At 42.8% G+C, this 20,778-nt stretch overlaps 1 protein-coding gene, 1 long non-coding RNA gene and 1 other non-coding gene across 4 annotated transcripts in view; 2 read left to right on the top strand and 1 right to left on the bottom strand.

The window, feature by feature from the left end:
* Positions 1–7,114, top strand: part of LOC110497088 (tripartite motif-containing protein 44) — a 74,170-nt gene extending 67,056 nt beyond the window's left edge. For both annotated transcript variants that reach the window (XM_021573089.3, XM_021573104.3), the window contains exon 6: positions 5,865–7,114. In XM_021573089.3, coding sequence (XP_021428764.3) covers positions 5,865–5,940 — 76 coding nt within the window. In that variant the 3' untranslated portion in view covers positions 5,941–7,114. The remainder of the gene's footprint in view (positions 1–5,864) is intronic.
* The window catches only part of LOC149985241 (uncharacterized), a 1,026,866-nt gene that overhangs the window by 714,103 nt on the left and 291,985 nt on the right, over positions 1–20,778 (top strand). The window lies entirely within an intron of this gene.
* Positions 2,093–2,146, bottom strand: LOC118944149 (U7 small nuclear RNA). Its single transcript, XR_005039456.1, has one exon. It is a non-coding gene; the product is annotated as a U7 small nuclear RNA (small nuclear RNA).

The raw sequence follows: 20,778 nt of genomic DNA, 5'->3' as shown, positions 1-20,778 counted from the left end.
TAGTAAAATAAAGAAAAACCCTTGAATGAGTAGGTGTGTCCAAACTTTTGACTGATACTGTATGTGTTACATCATATGACAGGCTCCCATCTGGGTTGCCTCCCACAATGTTCAAATGTTCCGGCTGAACAGTAATAGAACGTCAGTTTGGCATAGAGCATGGCTCCCCAACCCTGTTCCTGGAGAGTTATCGTCCTTTAGGTTTTCGCTCCAACCTTAGTATTTTAATAACTGCATTTCGCAAAGTTCTGACATGTCTGCTTCATGATTTGTTGGGAGAGTTGTTTGTCTGAAGAGGGCCTACCCCAGATGTATTTTTTACCCTTATTGAAGTTGCCAAAAGTGTCCGTCATTGAAACCAGACCCTAATCACCACTGAAGCCTAGGGTCATGTTTCTGAGACTCCTTGTAGATTCAGGATGTGATTGGTGGCTAGACAGCTTTTTGTTTTTTCTCTCTCTCTACTGCAACTCAGTCTTCAGATAGCTTTATCAAAGGAATTGTTGAAAATAATGTTCTGGGAATTATGTCAAGCAACGCTCTGAATGGTTTGCGCTGATATCTCCTTTATCATGGAATAGTAACTCTACTCATGTCTTTTTTCCCACTGCGGCTTTGTTTAACAGCTTTATTAGGCCGTCTGTTCTGTCTTTGTCTCTATTTTAGTGGGTGTGTGCATGGGTGGGTGGGTGTGTACTGTGCATACAGTATGTGTATGTGTGGTGGCTGCTGTGAAGTGAAGAGTGAGATGATGATGAGTGAGTGGACTGGCCGGCAGGTGTTCACTCCCTGTCAGGTCGGGGAAGGTTGCCTCAGCAAGCCGCTTCAGTTTACAATAAACACTCTAACGTCAATAACAGCTGTATGTAGAAAGATCCACTTACTGAATAGCTATTCACAGCTCTTATCTAGAGGCGATGTGGTGGAAGCATACATTTACAAAATCCTCTCTTCCTTTTCAACATATGAAACTCTACGCGCTGACACAGACACACACACAATCTCCAATTGACATCATAGCAGTTCCTCCTGCTTCCTCTGAATCACTCTGACAGAGAATCCATTTCCTCCTCAGGGTTCATGTGAAGCAGTGATGTCTCTCTCTCATTCCCTACATCCTTCCCTTCCCTCCCTCCATCCACTCCTTCCACTCTGCATTTCTTCACATCACACTTCATCCCCAGCTGAGATTCTCCATGGCAGGATGATTGCAGTAGAAAGTGCTGGGGACTGGCACAGGGTTTCCCAGGGACAGGTGGATGAGCAGGGGCCATTTCTAAATTACAAATTTTCCAAAGAACAGCTGTCGGATGAATGGTGGAGGACTGATCTACTGACATTAACCAGAAAAGAGAGAGAGATTGGGATGGTGAGTGGAAGAGAGCGGAAAGGAGAGGGAAAGAGAGACAGAGAAAGGAAGATCAAGAGACCGAGAGAGGAAAAGAGAGATGGTGTCCTGCAGGACAATGGTCAATTAGACCCAGTGGAGCATTCGCTGTGATAAGACATATTACCCATCATACCCCTGGTTCCGTTTTCCACAAGGGACCGCCATCTGCCCAATGTAAAAAATACTATAGTGCCTCTGAAGTCTGCAAAAACACAATAGTGAATGCTGTAGTATTTACTGCAGTATACTGTTGAATTTACTGTTTTTAATCGCACCCTTCAGCTACCCTCAACCCCTCCCATTTATCTCTGAAGGTCATCCAATTTTGATTTCTAATTGCCATCTTTTTTCAACTGTGCTGTGATGTTTTAGAAAAGTTTAAAAAACCTTTCTATTCTCATAGTTTCTACAGATAAACATTTTTGCTAAGATTGTTGTATAATGGATTAAGACACACCCAGGAGTGCTATTTGCAGAGTTAGCTCCAGGTAAATGTTGCAATTCTTCAGTCATTCCTGAACCTGTGACCAAAAACAAGCTACATAAGGGCAGTACCAAAACAAGTGACCTCGTGATTCTCTTTTGTTGCAAAATCCGCAGCGCTGATAGGATTTACTGTAGTGTTTTTGCTGACTTTCGTTTTTACTGTAGTGTTTTGGGGTACATTTACTAAAGTGTTTTATTATCTTTGATGTAGAAGTGGGGGGCTTTCTCCTTGAGGAAACCTACTGGAGAAAGACTAAAAGAGCAACTGTTCCATAGCCTATAGTTAGGACTAGGTTGTGAATGGAGAGTTCAGGGCTTCTCGAGGGAACACAATATGACATATACTTGGCATGTAAGTTTCTCAGTTATGGGTTGCACACATTGGGATATGGGGGAGGGCAATGGGCAGGGTATATGCAAATTGAATAATGTAGTATTTACTATAGTTTTTAAAAATGTAGTGTTTTTGCGGACTGTAGTGTTATTGTGGACATTTCTGTAGTATTTACTACAGTATACTACAAAATTATATACTAAATACTACACATGATTGGGGGATACTACAGTGTGTAGTATAGTATTCTACAATATACTACAGTTTACTACAACATTTTATAGTAAGTACTGTAATATTCTATAGTAAACTTTAGTTTTTTATGAGGGTGGACTAACTCTTTCTTTTCTTGTTCTCTTGATAACCCGCACTCATTCTTCATCACTCATACTTTCTCTCATTCTCTCTCTCCCCCTTTCTCCTTCCTTCCCTCTACCACTCACCCTCTCGATCGGTCCATGTCTCAGAGCTGTTTGTGATGTTAAATCCTCCCGGGGAAGCTACAAGTTTTACTTAATTAAGTCGTGGCAGAGTGCACTGCTTACTGGAGAGTTAGGATAAGAGGCTGTCCTGGGGGCCCTATCAATATCCGTTAAGGATCCTCTCTCATTACGCCCCCCCTCCTCGCAGGGTTTTGGGGCCCCTGAGAAATGGGCCTCTCTCTCTCTCTGCCTAAAGTTATCAAGTAGGGTCAGTCGGCGGCCCTTCCTTTTGGAAATGCAAATGGCGATATTTATTTAACCCACGGATGACTGCCATGAGTGCCTTTCCTCTGCATCTCTGTTCCCTCACACAGGTTAGCATTTTTCATCATGAATCTTGTTCTGGAGGCAGTTCTGCAGAGTGGTCACTAACTGGCACAGCCACGGTCTCAACCCCCCTCATCGCTGTTTCACCCGTCCCATTAAGACCATCCGAAGTACCGCATTCTGATTGATTATGCCTGGTGCAATAAGGCTAGATTTGTCACACCAACCTTCGCTTTGGCTGCCCCTCCTGTCCAGCTCAAGCATTCAGCGTCGCCGGCCTTCTAGCTGCTGCCGAACCTGTTGCTGGCAAACGCCCTACAGTCATCAACTCCAGACTGGTCTCGTCATCATTACACGCACCTGGTTCCAATCCCCACTCTATCACTGTATATATACTCAGTCATTGTATATGTTGCTTGTTTTCCTGAGAGGAATCTCTCCTAGTTTTTCCTGAGTACTTTATTATTTTGCACTTTGGGTTTCGTCACGCTTTTCTATATGGTGCTTTAATAAATCTCAGTAGTTCTAAACCTGCGACTGCATCCTGCCTACTTCTCTCTACACTTGTGACAAGATTGAGGAGGCAAGGCTGGAGCGTGATGGGCGCATTTCCGGATGATGACTTAGAAGCCCTGCGGTTTCTAGGCCAAGAGCAGGGAATTCAAACTCAATCAGGGCACAGCTCGCTCCCCTCCTCCCTCTCTGCATCTCTCCCTCCCCCATTCCCTCTCTGTCTGTCTCTATAGACCTCAGCAACAACGCCAGAAAAAGAACAGAGAGAGAAAAGTGTGTCGGCAACATGGTGCTTGATCCTCCTCTCTGGTTCCTCGCGGGGCACCTAAAGTTTTCCAAAATTAGTGATGGGTTCATTTTAGGGGTGACTGGCTAGGCATTTCCAATTTAACCAGTCAGTGGATATTAGTATGATTTGGAGACGTTTGACACTTTCAGCTATTTTTTCCCCCTACAGCACTCTCTCTCTCAGCATTGTCTCTCACACACACACAAGATACACATCCGACCCCACCCATTTAGACCTCATCTCTCCGTCCATCACCCAGGAGCCCCAGGACTGTCCCAACCCCACACTGTGCAGTGAGCTCCGCATTGGGCTTTTCAGCTCAACCTGCCCCCTATCCATGGGCCACGGTCACAAGCAAGGGGAGGAGGAAATGATTGGTTGTGATCAATAATGCATCGACTACATTAAAGCCCATAAATAAGAAATGGCTGGTAAGAACCCGGAAAGTCCTCTTTAAGATAGCACTTCCCCACAACTCGACTGTTCTAACCAGGGCAGAGCAGATGGAGAGATGGAGAGGTGGTGGAGAAAGAGAGAGAGAGACAGAGAGGTGATGGGGAAGTGTGCTTGCATGTGCATGTGTGCATTTCCAGAGAAACAGGGAGAGACAGGTAAAAAGAAAGAGGTATTCTAACCTTGTAGGGAATATTTATCTCTTTATTCTGACATTTCTTCCATGTTAACTCTATCCCTGCTTCCTCTCTTTCTCTCTGGACAAAATGGCCTCTCTCCTGCGGGTCGGATAGAATATACTGTATAAGTTATTACATCCATGGCGCCTAGGGTTGAGCCAGGACAATTGCAATAGAAATAGTTCATTTATCAACGTAGGGGAGCCATGTAAATATATTTGTAATTATGTCAAACAGCAGGGAGACTTTTTGGTTGACTGGAGATAAAAGATGAAATTGCCTAACACAAAAAAAATCCTTTCTGAGTTTCTCCCTTAACTCAGCTTCTCCCCTCATGTCTGACATGAGGGAATGGTGTGTGTGTGTCTGTGTGTGCGTGTGCATATGTGTGTTTGTTTGAGTGTCTACTCTTTGATGATGTGCCCTTGTTGGCTGAGAGGTGGGTTGAGGTGCAGCACCAGAGGGCTTTATATCTGCAGCCAGAAGAGAAGTATGCACATAAACATAACAGAACATACACAAACACTGCAGAGCATACACACATGCGCACTCACACATACATACACTCACTACAGAGAAAAACAAACAAACACACACACACACACACACAGGTGGGCTTAGTAGGGCTCAGAGGTAGCTGCATGCCTTCTCCTGGTTAATGGATGTGGTGCTCTACTGCCTGAGACAGCACCTCAGTCTAAGACTGGGGAGCAGGAGAGTGAGGAAGGACAGAGGAATGGGTGGTACAGGTCGTTAAAAGAGGAGAGAACAGGGGATAGGCTCTTTGACCAGATCCCAACAAGAGAGGATAGGAGAGAGAGGGGAGAGAGGGATGTTTGGATTCAGACAGAGTAAGCGCCAGCAGAGATGTGGTCTTTGGGAGGGGAAAGGGGGTAAGAAGAGAGAATGGTTAGAAGTACAGAGAAAGATCAGTTAGCAGAGTGGGGAGATAGAACGTTTGAGGGGAGTAGGAGTAGGAAGTGGTTAGAAGGAAGGGAGGAAAGGATAGAGAGAAAAAGAGGAGGATAAGTGTGCAGACGTGAGGAGGAGTATGTCTGTTTCTTGTCTTCTCTCTCTCAGGGAGGACAGGGAGAGGTAAGAGGAGGGATGAGAGCAGAAGGATGAGAGCAGGAGGGGAGAACTAAGTATTTTTGCTCTCCCTTCTCTCTCGTTTCTGTCGTTCTATCACCCTCTGAACATTGTCCAATTAAGGGATATGATTAGTGCAGCCTGTCCCAATTGGAATGGAATCTATTACACTCTCTCTGATTACTACAGGCTCCACCAATTTGGCAATCACTTTATCTGCGTCACTCGACAGCCACTAAGTAGAAAGATTTCTATACAAAATGTAAAAATTAAGACTTGATTGGTGACATGTAGTTTGTGCGTCTGTGTGTGTTTGTGTGTGTGTGAGAAAGAGAGAGATTTTCTTCTCACGAAGATGTTCTTGCGTGTCTTGTTCCATCAGACTCCCTGAGCCGAGACGAGACCCCAGGGACTACGGAGAGGGCAGGTCCGGATCCTCAATGGGACACGCCCCCTGACAAATCAACTCCCACACCTCTCTCTCCTCCTACCTCTGTCCAGGAGACCAACACTAGAAGAGAGTCTCCTTTCCTCTGCATGTCTGCAGACGTTGGAGTGACCTTGAAGAAGACTGCTGGTGGTATAACAAAATGGATCTTATTGCTTTCAGAACTTTTAAAACTACAATAACTATTTTAATTGAGGAGCATGATATCCATGCAATCAATTTCCATCAGAGTCAGTTTTCACACCCAATCAGATCCTTGGCTGGTGAGCTTGGCTTAGAGAGGACTGTGGGTAGGAAAGCATAGCGGCTGAGTGCCTGCTAAAACCCAACTGAATAGAACATGAAATCCTGAATGTGACACGCTGTGCTTTACTTTAATTTCTTCTGTATATTTTGTTTTGACAAGCAGCCTTGAAAATAGAAAAGTTGACTGGTGACAGGACTTAGATCAGAGGAGAAATATAGAATGTACAGGACAAGGTGGGTGTTCCTGTTTTATACTCTAAAGGGAAATGTATTACAGGTGTCTCGAAAATCTTCCTTGACGTATAAACACAAGCTAGCACTCACCTCTCATCTCCTCTCCTCTTCTTCTTCTACCTCTCCTACAAATTCTTTGTGTTTGTCAGATCAATCAGATGAAGCATTGACACATAATTAATTTGTGAGAGCCTCGGAGTACATGCTAGGTGAAAATCAAAGTGTATTTTGCCTGTATGTAATATTCCTCTGTGCAGTGTCAGCATTCTCTAATACCATGCCTCATTACCCGAGACAATCTGCACAGACAGTACAGTCCTGACTCCTGATGACTAACTTCACTCAGTATTGTCTTACTCCATCATGTCTTTCAATATTCACATACAGAGGGTGTGTGTGTGTGTGTGTTTTGTTTGTGATGTGATCTAGAGACAAGTCTTAATGTGAAAGGAGAAGGTGACCTTTGACCTAATCAATATGACTTGAGTTGTGAACAAGACTCAGCCCTACCCAATGGGATCATGTTATTTTGTAGCAGTCATATAATGATTTATAGAAAAAGATGCATTGATTGTTTCTATTCAGCAATAATGGTAAGAGTAAAGAGGGTGAAAGGAAAATAGTCAAGACATTAAAATGATTACATTTTTGTTGTTGCCTTAAATTAATGAATAAATGAAATACATATAATGGTTTCAGAAGCCTATTGTCTCCCTTAGTAATGTGTTACGCAAGCTGAGTCCTGTGAAGAGGTGTCTTCCAGTCCAATATCAATCAAATGTATTTATAAAGCCCTTTTTAGCTGATGTCACAAAGTGCTGTAAAGAAACCCAGCCTAAAACCCCAAACAGCAAGCAATGCAGATGTAGAAGCACGGTGGCTAGGAAAAACTCCCTAGAAAGGCAAGAACCTAGGACAAAACCTAGCGAGGTACCAGGCTCTGAGGGGTGGCCAGTACTCTTCTGGCTGTGCTGGGTGGAGATTATAACAGTACATGGCCAAGATGGGCAAACATTCATAGATGACCAGCAGAGTCAAATAATAATAACCACAGTGGTTGTGGAGGCTGCAACAGGTCAGCACCTCAGGAGTAAATGTTAGTTGGCTTTTCATAGGCTAGCATTCGGAGTTAGAGACCGCAAGTGCGGTAGAGAGAGTCGAGAACATCAGGTTCAGGACAAGGTAGCATGTCCGGTGAACAGGTCAGGGTTCCATAGCCACAGGCAGAACAGTTGAAATTGTAACAGCAGCATGACCAGGTGGACTGGGGACAGCAAGGAGTCATCAGACCAGGTAGTCCTGAGGCATGGTCCCAGGGCTCAGGTCCTCCGGGAGGGAGAGGGAGAGAGAGAGAATTAGAGGGAGCATACTTAAATTTACCAGGACACTGGATAAGACAGGAAAAATACTCCATATATAACAGACTGACCCTAGCCCCCCGACACATAAACTATTGCAGCATATGTGAGGGCCATTCCTTCTCGCCACCTGATAAGCAAACTTTGGGAGGGAGGGATGAAGGAGTAGATGAGCTGGGTGAGTCTTTCCTTTTTCAAGATTCATGGCACCGTTTCATTCAGATGGGGTTGGGTGAATGGAGGAAATGGGAGAAGGAGAGGTTCTCTTAAATTCTGTCTTCTAGCTGCTAGCACCTTTTAAATGCAGTCAACAGCCAGGGAGAGATTCCCTTAGACCTCGCCAAGAAGGAACCACTCTCATCCCCTCACAGCCGTAATCAAAAACACTGTCTCATCTTTTGCTCCCCCAACTTTCGTTTTTATGCCTTCACATAATCGGGGCGCAGCACACACTGCGGATTCACACCTGCTTTCAAGCGGAGATGGAACGCTCCATTAAGTGTGGTGCTGCTGTCTCAGCAGACCTCCCAATGTCTTTGCTTTGAGATGTCGACGGCTAGAAACTCATTTAACAATTGGTTATGGTTAGCTGGAGCTGGAGTGTATGCGGTTCTGCATTCTCTCTCCTCACCTGTTTCCCTTTATAGAAATAATGGGCCTTAATGACTCACTGTAGGAGGCATTGATCCCCAGGCCTGGCTAAACCACTGCTGAGTGTCAGTGGACCAAAGCACTCAAACCCTTTTAGTGGGGACCTTTTTCCTCTGCTAAATAGATTTTGGCCAGAGAAAACACATAGAGGGAGAGGGGTTTTCATGCTATCAAACACGTAATCATTAGCCTGTCATACGTGTTTCCTCGATCGTAGATTCCGACGTGATCAAAGCAATAATAACAGGCCTGAGGAGGAAATGGAGAGGAGAAGATAGTCTGATCTAATTTCGCGAGAGAGACCACAAGGTTCCCACACCCAATTACACCTGTTCTCCCAGGCTGGACTCACCTAGCTAAACATGCATGCCTGCACACAAACACACACACGGATACACACACCGGCACAGATTCACACACAAACACACACACGGATACACACACCAGGACAGATTCACACACAAACACATACACATCCATTAGACCTCTGTCTTCCCGACAGGCAAAATAGAGAATATGTGTGTTTGTATTGACAATAATGAATTATTTTGTAAGATTAAATTAGCTACGTGACGGGGATGCTAGTGGTGGGTGGCTTTAATTACTGTTTTTAATAGACCCTTTGTCTCTCTATGTCATTAAAAAAAATCTGTAGGCTGTGGTTTCAGAGTAGCAGAGCAGCTCAGACGCCCACCTTCCCACTTTGACATGCTTTAATGATTCTGCTTATTGGCATCAAGCCTTGAGTAGCAGGAGGAAATGGTAATTATGTTCAATGTTTAGACCAAACACTGCAAGAGGCTCAAACCTGGTTGTACGGCTGCACTTTTCAATATGCGGCTGCACATTTGTGTTTGCGCGTGCGTGATGTCCTGTCTAAGATAGGAGCCGTTTATTTGAGGAGACCCACCTCTGCCTAGATTGCATAGTGCCTCACAGGTGAAGGGAATGTATTGCCTGTCTCAGGGTAAATGCACTTTCCGATTCACCTTTCCCCAGCCCCCTTGAGCAGACACACACACACATTCTCGGGAGATAAGGATCAACAGCAGGATTCCACCCTGCATTCCTTTGGCTCTTGAACCCTGCTTCTACAGACAATGAAGTCCTTTTTCCTACTGCATCAATTCACCAATTGTTCAGAATGCAACAACCATTTTTAATAAAAGAGGCTGAATATCAAAACAGTAACATTATTCACGTGTTGTTGATCACTGAGAAGCTTGGATACAATAGTGATTAGTTTGAATTAGGGTTGTCAAACTATTACAATAATTAATTGCGATTAATTTTAGGATTTTCTGTAGTTAATCACAATTAATCAATTTAAAAAGCAGTGCATTGAGTTACAGGCATACTATGCTTTTAGTGTAAGGGAGAGAAACACAAAACATTCTGTATCAGAATGTTTATAATTGCATTTTCATCATAACCAACACAAAAGTCACTATAATACAGCCATTAATCTAACTGCACTGTCCGATTTACAGTAGGCTTTACAGTGAAAGCATGCCATGCGATTGTTTGAGGACAGCGCCCTACATCAAAATACTTTTTTTATATCCTTAAAAGTCTATTTAGTTGGCGCCATCAATTTGAGTAATCCACTCGTTCAACATGCAGACAAAGGTTCCAAAAGCTACCTCTAAACCTTGTTAAAACAAGTCAAAATACGTTTCTATTAAATCCTCAGATGCCCTAAAATGTAATTAAACTATAATATTTCATACGGAAAGAAGTATGTTCAATAGGAAAACGATATTAGCAGGTGCGTGTCCTCTAAATACACTGATTTCTAAGTCTGTGTCCCTGTATCAAAACTCATTATTCTTCCTCGTTTGGGAAGAAACAAGCCTGAAACCTGGAACAAAGACTACTGACATCCAGTGGACGCCAATAGGAATTGCATCCTGGGAGCTAGATTACACGTTTTACCTATACGTTCCATTGGAAGAGCATGGGCTCTCAAAAAACATTCGTTCGTTTTTCTTTGGATTTTCTCCTACCATATCTATTGTGTTATAGTCTCCTACATTATTTTAGCATTTCTACAAACTTCAGAGTATTTTCTTTCCAATGGTACCAATTATATGCATATCCTGGCATCAGGGCCTGAGCAACAGGCAGTTTACTTTGGACACGTCGGTCAGGGGGAAAAAGAGAAAAATAGACCCTATCCTGAAGAAGTTTTAAAACTTCAGGCATTCTAAATTTGAGTTCTCCCAATTTCTGATTAGATCTAGCCTAGGCTACTTATCCATGTTCTTCAACATGATGAACTAGTCACAAGCTACTACAAAAAAAAGTAGCTAAATGGAATGGATGTCCTGTTGTAATTAAAATCATTAAACTGATGATACACTTGCAATTTTTTGGGCATTATTGCAGAGCAATGTTGCTGGCAACGGAGTGGGGGTATGAGACCCTGGAGCAATGAGGAACATCAACTTTAAACTACATTTCCCCATTTATTTACTTATCTCCTATAGCCTGTTGACTGACACATCTGTACTGGAATTGATCAGCTAACAAACGAGATGCAACAAAGAGGTGTTGCCCCTGCCCTGTTAAGTCAATAGCATTGCAGACATAAGGATAACTAGATTTAGCAAACGTTTTACTTCACAATTCTAAACGAGGGAGTGTAAATGGGATTCATCTAGCTAGTCAGCTAGTTAAACATACAAAAAAATGATCTAAAATCAAATGTGCAATGTAAAATCTACATGGCTGGCTAGCTAGCTTCCAAATTAGCCTGTTTGTCCCATTGACTTAGCATAGATTTCTGTAAACCTGCTCCTAATCAATAAGCATGCGCACCACGTCAACATTTTCAGCAGTTAAACATAAACTGAACACAGATTTAATGTATTATGATAAAAGATTGTAATGAAGCAACATATGAGACCTGAATGGCCAACATTTCACTCCATAGCTACATAACAGCTGCTGCTATCAAGTGCACACTGTGTTATGTGTTGCGCTTGGTCAGGGAGGTGACCAAAAAGCAGAGTTCTAAAGTTCCTCTGTGGAGATTGGAAAACCATCCAGAAAGACAGCCATCCCTACAGGACTCCACCAATCAGGCTTTTATGGTAGAATGGCCAGATGGAAGCCACTCCTCAGTAAAAGGCACATGACAGCCCGCTTGGAGTTTGCCAAAAGGCACCTAAAGATTTTCTGGTCTGATGAAACCAAGACTGAACTCTTTGGCCTGAATGCCAAGCGTTACATCCGGAGGAAACCTGGCACCATCCCGACGGTGAAGCATGGTGGTGGCAGCATCATGCTGTGGGGATGTTTTTCAGCGGCAAGGACTGGGAGACTAGTCGGGATCGAGGCAAAGATGGACGGAGCAAAGCACAGAGAGATCCAAAGGCGCTTCAACAAAGTAATAAGTAGAGGGTCTGAATACTTATGTACATGTGACATTTCCTTTTTTTTTTAACACAAAATGTTTTTGCTTTATCATTATTGGGTAATGTGTGTAGATTGATGATGGGGGAAAAAGCTATTTAATCAATTGTAGAATAAGGCTGTGATGTAACAAAATGTGGAAAAAGTCCAGGGGTCTGAATATTTTTTGAAGACACTGTATATGCTTAAAAAGGGTCCCTGCAGTAAATACATTGAGATGTAATTAATGGTGTCTAAAACATGTGTGGAATAAAAAATTGAACTCATTAAAATGTTTTTAACACCTTCACTTTGACAGCCCTAGTATTAATTGAGCAGCTTTAAAAGGCAATGTTCCTTAATGCTGTGGTTTTCTAAGTGAAAACCTGGAAGTGGACAGCTTCAATAGATTGATTAGTTCTGTGCCTGCCTGGGCTAGTTAAAAACACAGAGGACTAAAATGCCTATTTGTGGTCTGAGCTCTGAATCAGAGGGTGGTTTTTGGTACTGGGTTTGGCTCATCAACATCATCATCTGAAGATGACGGGATGAATAGTGAAACTGCCTGTACTCCATTGCAGAAGGAGGCTCATACCTAAATCATCAGTAACAACAGTGTCCTGTGTGTGTGTGTGTGTGTGTGTGTGTGTGTGTGTGTGTGTGTGTGTGTGTGTGTGTGTGTGCGCTTGTGTGTGTGAGACAATAAGATGGACAGCTGTGTCCGAGATTTTGGCCCATCCCAGACTGAGTGACAGGTGGCATCTGTCAGGTGTGACACAGACAGACAGGTGTCAGGCAACACACACTGATGAACAATGACTGTGTGGAAATGAGAGGGCCCAGAAATCCATCTCCCACTGTCTTCATCACTCCTTTGTCCCCAGGTCTGCCAACGTGACCTCTCGTCCACCTATCTGTCTGTAGGTCTGTCTAGGTCTCCCTGGCTCTGGATCAGTTTGTGTCTCTAGACAAGCATTTCGCTACACTACAAGCATTTCGCTACACTCGCATTAACATCTGCTAACCATGTGTATGTGACAAATAAAATTTGATTTGATTGAACTTGTCTGTCTCTGCCTGTCTGCTGCCAGGTCTGTTAACCCATTCAATCTGTCTGTCTGTCACTGGGAGCGTGTATGTGTGTGTAGAGATGCTTGATTCCTTCTCAGTCGGTGAAAACGGTACGTGTGTGTGAATAAAATGTGATCCTGCGGCAGTTACCCATCCTGCTGGTGTTCTATCTGGGAGCTGTAGCACATTCTCTCTCTATCGCTCTCTCTCTCCCCTCCAAACTCTCTCCCTCCAAACTCTCTCTCTTCAAACTCTCTCTCTCTATCTGTTATCCCACAGGTACAGGTAACAGCAAAACAATAGAACTCTGGATTGCATCATCAAAGTGGTACATGAAAAGGCTCACCCCAAAAACAGTTTCATCATGTTTGTGTCAAGGAAGAAAGTTGAGCATCCGACTCAGAATTTAAAACATGTTTCTTTTTTTTTCTTTTTCTCAGAAAGAGAACAGCGCTGGTTGTTGTGAGGATTCTGCCACCCGCCTACACCAGCTGTTCACTACAACCTGGCAACCCAGCATGTCCACCCTCCTGCACGTGTTCTCTCCATTCTCCCTCCTTCCTCTCTTCCCTCACTCTGAATATGCGGTCTGTCACTCTGTTGTTGTCCAGGCTCCTCCAGAGCTTGTTAATTGCGGTGGCGACACAGGACAGTGTTTGAGTCAGCAGGTCTAATTGCTCTGTCTAGTAGTGTGGGGGCAGCGTGGCAGCTCAGGGTATGCCACATGGCCTCTGTCCTGCCCCCAGGCCCTGCCCTCCTCTGTCACATCACATCTGCTTTCTGTTTGATGACATGAAAAGGTTGTTCTTTCTTCCTTTTCAGGGACAGTTAAAGGCCTAAGATACCTTGTTAGGACTGTCAGCTCAAGGTATGCCAGTTTGCTACCTATGCTTATAACTGTCACTCAAACCATTCTGTTCTTACTTTACCATACTTTACCATTCTGTTCTTACTTTACATTCTGTTCTTTCTTTATGGGACCAAACTATGTCCAAACTTTTTTCATTTTAACATTTTCAAAGTTTTAAACATAGCGATCGGATCGTAAATGGAGGCAGCTGAAGTCTGAATCCCGTGAGTCCCTACAGTCAATATCTTGTTGGGGATTGTTTGGTGAGTAATCTGGCTAGCCTAGCTATAAGGTTACATTCAGCTGGCTATCTAACGTTACCTTAAACAGCAATAACAGAAACACTTAACCGCTGAAACATATGGATTCTGATAGAAATGTACGCAGTGGTGAAATTTATCAAAGTAAGAAAGTGCCAATAGCATGGCTAATCTCATGACGGAGATAAGGAGTCTAGATACAAAAATGGAAAAAAAGATGGACGAAATGAAGCTGAGTATTGAAAAAGGAATGAATAGTAAAGTTGACAGCGTACGTGCATCTTTGGAGAAAGTCATTCAGGATGATCATACAGCTTTACTCTCAACTGGAGAATAATAACAAGCAGCTCTTGAAGTTGGACGTCTGGAGTCCCGTGTAGAATTCCTAGAATCTGGGAGAATAGGCGCTGCCAAAACAACGAAGTTCAACCCAGACGTGTCTATCATAGCTGATGAAAACGAGGACCTAAACCTAATCTCCAAAGTGAACCAGTTGATATCGGTAGGCCTAGGCTGCGAAACAGAGGTGATTGCAGTTGAGAGGATGAGGGCGAGAGGTTAAGGTCCAAGGGTTGTGAAGGTGAAGTGTCCGTGGAGGAGAAAGTGGCTCTGTTACGGTACAAGGCAAAAGCTGCGAGTCTTCCTTCGATCAGCCAAGTCCCACACCGATCGCCTTATAGAACTGAATTTCAAGACGCTGCTGAGGGAAATACCAGGAGGAAATTACTATTTTGTCACGGGAAGTGGACGGGTCATGAAACGAGATCAACCAGAAGGACAAGGGCATGGGGTGGACAGACCTACTAGATACTGAGGGGCTTCCCATCCCTACAACGATTTCAATTGGAATGTTAATGGATGGACTACACTGAACAATAAATTACGAATAATAATAGTACAATCCTTAAACCCAGACATTATCTCAATAAATGAAATGCATTTGTGTCGGCAAGAAACTATTGATATTGAAGGGTATGTATGGTGTGGACCCAACAGGAACACTCATGTGAAAGCCCCCAGGGGCTCTGCAGAAGTGGGAATATATGTTAAGTCTGATATGATGAAAGCATATAAAATTGAAATTATCGATAAAGTCATATTAGGTTTGCGCTTTGAACATAGGGAGTCAAAATATTGTTTTGTTGTGTTTTCATGCTATTTGCCACCTGAACAGTCCACATGGGGAAGAGATGCATCCTCCTTCTATTGTCATTTGTTAAGTCAAGTATACCTATATACAGAAGCAGATGCTATTTACATATGCGGGGATCTTAACAGTGGAATTGGGAGATTAGATGACTATATAAATGATGTTGATGATATTCCATTGCGTGTTGCTTTGGATGGCTTTGTTAATCATCATGGGGAAACCCTGTTAGAAATCCTCAGGACTATGTAATGTGTTTCATTAATGGAAGGATATGCCCCTTAATCAATAACTTTACATCCATATCTGACAAATGAAAAGCTGTGGTGGACCATATAGTTACCCTCCACGACTGTCTAGAAACTTGTTTGGAATTGAAGGTGTTATCTCCTACACAGATGGTTGAAGAGCATGGATGTTTTGACTTAATTGGAAAAAAAAGTAGACTCCCTGACCATTCTCTTTTATTTATGATATTTTCTGTTGGCCACAAACTTTCTCAACCAGGTATTACTGTGCATCACACGGGGCAAAATATACATATCCCGCATAGGCATAAATGTAAGAAAATAAATGTGCCAAATGACTTTTTATGTTCTGAAATGGCATGTAGAGCTCTGGTGGAACTCATTGAAACTCTGGAAAGATGCCAAGAAACAACATTTGTGATATGAACATGTTTTGATATTATGCATTCTGAAATGGGAAAACATGTGAATAAAGAATACACCCCTAGTCCAGGAAAGTGTACAAGCCGAACGAGCCTTATTGGAATGATCAGTTAAGGGATCTATGGTCAGTAATGCGCAAGGCTGAGTACTTATTTTTACAGTGTAAAGATAAGAATCAAGAGAACAGTGTTTTGGAATTAATTTAAGAAAAAACAGCATGTGTTTGAGAAAGGACTGCGTCTATTTAAACTGAGATATCAGAGAGGGCAGTTAATACACCTTGAGGAGTTTCAGACAAGAGGTACTCAACAGTTTTGGAGCCAGATAAACAAGTTAGGACCAAAACAACATAAGAAAATTGCAATGGAAGTCAGGGAAGAGCAGGGGGGGCTGAACACTGATATTACACAGGTACTTAAGGAGTGGGAGAAGGGGTTTGCTAGTTTGTTCTCAGGTAACAAAAATGTGGCACATGGAAAATACAATGCACAAAATACAATTTAAATGAGGAGCTGTCTGTGGCAGAAGTTGAGAAGGTGATTGTCACTGCAAAACGTGGGAAAGCGTTTGGCATTGATGAACTGCCTAATGAGGTTTTAAAATACCCTAAATAAACGTACATTCTATATGACTTGCTCCAAATTTGTTTTGAGTACAGTGTACTGCCATGCACTTGCTATAAGTCTATAGTTAATCCCATTCCCGAATCTTCAAAAACATTTACACTAAAGTGCCACTGAACTATAGAGGTTTACGTTTTATAAATTATATTCATCCATCCTTAACAATAGGCAAATTACATTTTTGGAGGACCAAAACATTCTGGTGGAAGAACATTCTGGTTTTGGTAAATCCAGAGCCTGTATAGATCATATGTTCTCGGTCTGTACAGTAATCAGTAATAGATTACATGAACAGAAGACTACTTTGCATCTTTCATTGATTTCCAGAAAGCTTTCATTTTGTAAATAGGGATCTTCTAGCCTGTAGTTTGTTAAAAACAGGGATTGGTGGGAAATTTTATCACGTAATCCAGTCTCTTTACAAAGTACCAATTGCTTGTGTGTGTTTTAATTAATATCGTACAGATTGGTTTCCCACACCCTCGGGTGTAAAACCCTTATCCTTAGCCTTATCACCGACTTTGTTTGCTTTGTTTATAAATTATTTACCAAGATAAATTAAACAGTTAAATATTGGAGTAAGATATGATGAAATGCTAAGTATCCTTTTATATGCTGCTGATATTATTTTGATGGCAGAAACTGAACAAGACCTGCAGACCATGTTATTATGTGCAGTAAATTGGTGTAAAAGATGGAGACTCATCATTAACCAGACAAAAACACAGAAACTGTTTTTCAGTTTGGTGAAGACATTCTTGAGTTTACTAGCATTTATAAATATTTGGGTCTTTCTATTGATGAACATATTACCCTTCTATACGCAACATCTGACCTGGCCGACTCATCAAGTAGAGCTCTTGGGGGAGTTAAAGGAAAAACAAAACACTCAAAGATATTGGTTATGCAACATATTCCAAACTGTATCAGACATGCGTGTGCCCTGTCCTGGACTATTCAGCAGGAGTGTGGGGTGCTAAGAGGTATCTCAAAAATGAACATGTCCATAACAGAGCAGTACATTACTTTTAAAGTGTCCACAAGTTTGCACCTATATTTGCAATAACTGCGGACATGGGCTGGGAATCCTGTGACGTGAGATGGAAGGTGTATATGGTGAGACTGGAATAGATTGTTGGATATGCCAACTGCCAGAATAGCTAGAAAAGTTTTTCAATGGGATCTATCTATAGGGGGAGCCTGGGCAACTGAAATGTTTGACCTTTTCAACAGTCTGACTGTGAACATCTGTATGAAAACCAAATTAAGGGAGACATAGATATTATTATTTTTAAACTGTTCATACAATATGAAAGAAATGGAGGGAGGAGATTAATCATAAACCCAAATTGAGAAGCTTCTGTTTGATTAAGGATGAATTTGTGTGTGAGAGACATATTATGTATAACCTACCTAAAAGCAAGAGATCGCTATGTGCACAGGTAAGATCAGGAATATTGTCTCTGCGTATTGAAACAGGTAAGATCAGGTATATTGCCTCTGCGTATTGAAACAGGTAAGATTAGGTATATTGCTTCTGCGTATTGAAACAGTTCGGTATTGTGGTTAAATGGAAGAGGCCCATTCCTCCTGACAAAGCTGGTGTAACGGAGTCAGGTGTGTAGGCCTTCTTGCTCGCACACGCTTTTTCAGTTCTGCCCACACATTTTCTATAGGATTGAGGACAGGGCTTTGTGATGGCCACTCCAACACGTTGACTTCGTTGTCCTTAAACCATTTTGCCACAACTTTGGATGTGTCCTTGGGGTCATTGTCCATATGGAAGACCTATTTGCGAACAAGCTTTAACTTCCTGAATATATCCACGTAATTTTCCTGCCTCATGATGTCATCTATTTTGTGGTGTGCACCAGTCCCTCCTGAAAGCAAAGCACTGTCCACAACATGATGCTGCCACCCCCGTGTTTCACGGTTGGGACGGTGTTCTTCGGCTTGCAAGCCGTCCCCCTTTTTTCTCCAAACATAACAATGGTCATTATGGCCAAACAGTTCTATTTTTGTTTCATCAGACCAGAGGACATTTCTCCAAAAAGTATGATCTTTGTCTCCATGTGCAGTTGCAAACCATAGTCCGGCATTTTCTATGGCGGTTTTGGAGCAGTCGCTTCTTCCTTGCTGAGCGACCTTTCAGGTTATGTCCATTTAACTGTGGATATAGATACTTTTGTACTTGTTTCCTCCAGCATCTTCACAAGGTCCTTTGCTGTTGTGGGATTGATTTGCACTTTTTGGACCAAAGTACGTTCATCTCTAGGGGACAGAATGTGTCTCCTTCCTGAGCGGTATGACGCCTGCATAGTCCTATGGTGTTTGTACTTGCACGCTATTGTTTGTACAGATGAATGTGGTACCTTCCGGTGTTTTGAAATTGCTCCCAAGGAGGAACAAGATTTTTGTAGGTCCACAATTTTTCTTGGCTGATTTCTTTTGATTTTCACCTGATGTCAAGCAAAGAGGCACTGCGTTTTAAGGTAGGCTTTGAAATACATCCACAGGTACACCTCCAATTGACTCAAGTGATGTCAATTAGCCTTTCAAAAGCTTCCAAAGCCAGGACATAATTTTCTGGAGTTTTCCAAGCTCTTTAAAGGCACAGTCAACTTAGTGTATGTAAACTTCTGACCCACTGGAATTGAGATACAGTGAATTATAAGTGAAATAATCTGTCTGTAAACAGTCTGCGTAGAGCTGACTCAGGGAATCACCAGCAGCAAGAGCGACATCATTGATGTATACAGAGAAGAGAGTCGGCCCGAGAATTGAAACCTGTGGCATCCCCATAGAGACTGCCAGAGGTCCGGACAACAGTCCCTCCGATTTGACAGACTGAACTCTATCAGAGCAGAAGTTGGTAAACCAGACGAGGCAATCATTTGAGAAACCAAGTGTATCGAGTCGAAAGCCTTGGCCAGGTCAATGAATACGGCTGCACAGTATTGTTTCTTATCCATGGCGGTTAAGATGTTGTTTAGGACCAGCTCTGAAACCAGAATGCATAGCAGAGAAGGTGCAGTGGGATTCAAAATGGTCGGTAATCTGTTTGTTGACTTGGCTTTCGAAGACCTTAGAAAGGCAGGGTAGGATATATATAGGTCTGTAGCAGTTTGGGTCAAGAGTGTCCCCCCCTTTGAAGAGGGGGATGACCGCAGCGGCTTTCCAATATTTGGGAATCTCATATCTCAAGAGAGGTTGAACAAGCTAGTAATAGGGGTTGCAACAATTTTGGCAGATAATTTTAGAAAGAAAGGGTCCAGATTGTCTAGCTCGGCTGATTTGTAGAGGTCCAGATTTTGCAGCTCTTTCAGAACATCAGGTATATGGATTTGGGAAAAGGAGAAATGGGGGAGGCTTGGGCGAGTTGCTGTGGGGGGTGCAGGGCAGTTGACCGGGGTAGTGGTAGCCAGGTGGAAAGCATGGCCCGCTGTAGAAAAATGCTTCTTGAAATTGTCATTTATAGTGAAGACAATGTTTTCTAGCCTCAGTGCAGTGGGCAACTGGGAGGAGGTGCTCTTATTCTCCATGAACTTTACAGTGTCCCAGAACTTTTTTGAGTTTGTGCTACAGGATGCAAATTTCTGTTTGAAAAAGCTAGCCTTAGCTTTCCTAACTGCTTGTGTATATTGGTTCCTAACTTAAAAAGTTCCATATCACTGAAATCTGAAAAGTTGCATATCACGAGGGCTATTTGATGCTAATGCAGAATGGCACAGGATGTTTTTGTGCTGGTCAAGGGCAGTCAGGTCTGGAGTGAACCAAGGGCTATATCTGTTCCTAGTTCTACATTTTTTGAATGGGGCATGCTTATTTAAAATGGTGAGGAAATCACTTTTAAATAATAACCAGGCATCATCTACTGACCGGATGAGGTCAATATCCTTCCAGGATACCCGGGCCATGTCGATTAGAAAGGCCTACTTTTGACAGTGATGAGAAGTGGTCGTTTGACCGCCGACCCATTACGGATGCAGGCAATGAGGCAGTGATCTCTGAGATCTTGGTTGAAGACAGCAGAGGTGTATTTGGAGGGCAAGCTGGTTAGGATGATATCTATGAGGGTGCCCGTGTTTACGGATTTGGGGTTGTACCTGGTAGGTTCATTGATAATCATGCATCATGCTTAGATTGTAGATTGGCCGGGGTGTTAAGCCTGTCCCAGTTTAGGTCACCTAGCAGCATGAGCTCTGAAGATAGATGGGGGGCAATCAATATCAATATGGTGTTCAGGGCACAGCTGGAGGCAGAGGGTGGTCTATAGCAAGTGGCAATGGTGAGAGACTTGTATCTGGAAAGGTGTATTTTTAGAATTAGAAGCTCGAATTC

Source organism: Oncorhynchus mykiss, chromosome 2 (genome assembly GCF_057628025.1).
Source record: "Oncorhynchus mykiss isolate SJ-2025 chromosome 2, ASM5762802v1, whole genome shotgun sequence".
In the NCBI taxonomy this organism is placed as follows: domain Eukaryota; kingdom Metazoa; phylum Chordata; class Actinopteri; order Salmoniformes; family Salmonidae; genus Oncorhynchus; species Oncorhynchus mykiss.
This window is presented reverse-complemented; position numbering and strand designations above follow the sequence as displayed.